This window comes from Orycteropus afer, unplaced genomic scaffold, assembly GCF_000298275.1.
Source record: "Orycteropus afer afer isolate SDZICR_OR568_19922 unplaced genomic scaffold, OryAfe1.0 scaffold00028, whole genome shotgun sequence".
Classification (NCBI taxonomy): Eukaryota; Metazoa; Chordata; class Mammalia; order Tubulidentata; family Orycteropodidae; genus Orycteropus; species Orycteropus afer.
Genome location: NW_006921615.1, coordinates 8695917 through 8696511, shown reverse-complemented (window position 1 = coordinate 8696511; position 595 = coordinate 8695917). Strand labels below are relative to the sequence as shown.

Sequence of the window (595 nt, the reverse complement as noted above, 5' to 3'; positions counted from 1 at the left end):
AAAAATGGAGACTAGCACCACCAGACACATTGACTTTGGGTTTCCTAATTACTTTTGCCCTATTGGTCAAGGCTGTGAATCTAGATGATCTGGGAATCTAGATGCCATGTCTTTCATTTTTGAGGAATGAGGCATTTTCCTAGACTTAGTAACCATTGTCACTTTGATTTCTCTAGAAGTCATCCACTGCCCCAGAATGGGATACTGGTCCCTTTCCCACTTCCTGTGACCAGGCCAGGAACTGAGGTTTCTGTGGGGATGCCTATAAACCGCCTGAGATCAGACTCTTCGGAGATGGACTCTGACCTGTCACCCAACCGCAGGCTAAGTGACTTGAGCAGAGGTGGGAGTTTGGAGAGTCGAAGTAGCAGTTCTCGGTCCAGAAGTTTCACTTTGGTAAGTGAAGGTTTCTTTACTGCTGTCGTGTACTTTGGTTGGTTGATTTTGTTTTTCATTCCTCCCCCTCCTATCTCCACCTTTTTAAGGGCTAGCTTAGAAAATTCTCTTGGGGATAACTAGCTTGATGTTTGAGAATACTTGTTTTGTGAAATGGCATTCTCATATTTAATCATCTTAAATTTTTTTTTTTTTTTTT

The 595-nt window shown here is 42.4% G+C and overlaps 1 protein-coding gene across 1 annotated transcript in view; it reads left to right on the top strand.

Annotated features, from left to right (window-relative positions):
* The first annotated feature begins 207 nt into the window (after positions 1–207).
* PROSER2 (proline and serine rich 2) overlaps positions 208–595 on the top strand; it is a 30181-nt gene continuing 29793 nt past the window's right edge. The window contains exon 1 of the mRNA XM_042780235.1: positions 208–396. Coding sequence (XP_042636169.1) covers positions 259–396 — 138 coding nt within the window. The 5' untranslated portion in view covers positions 208–258. The remainder of the gene's footprint in view (positions 397–595) is intronic.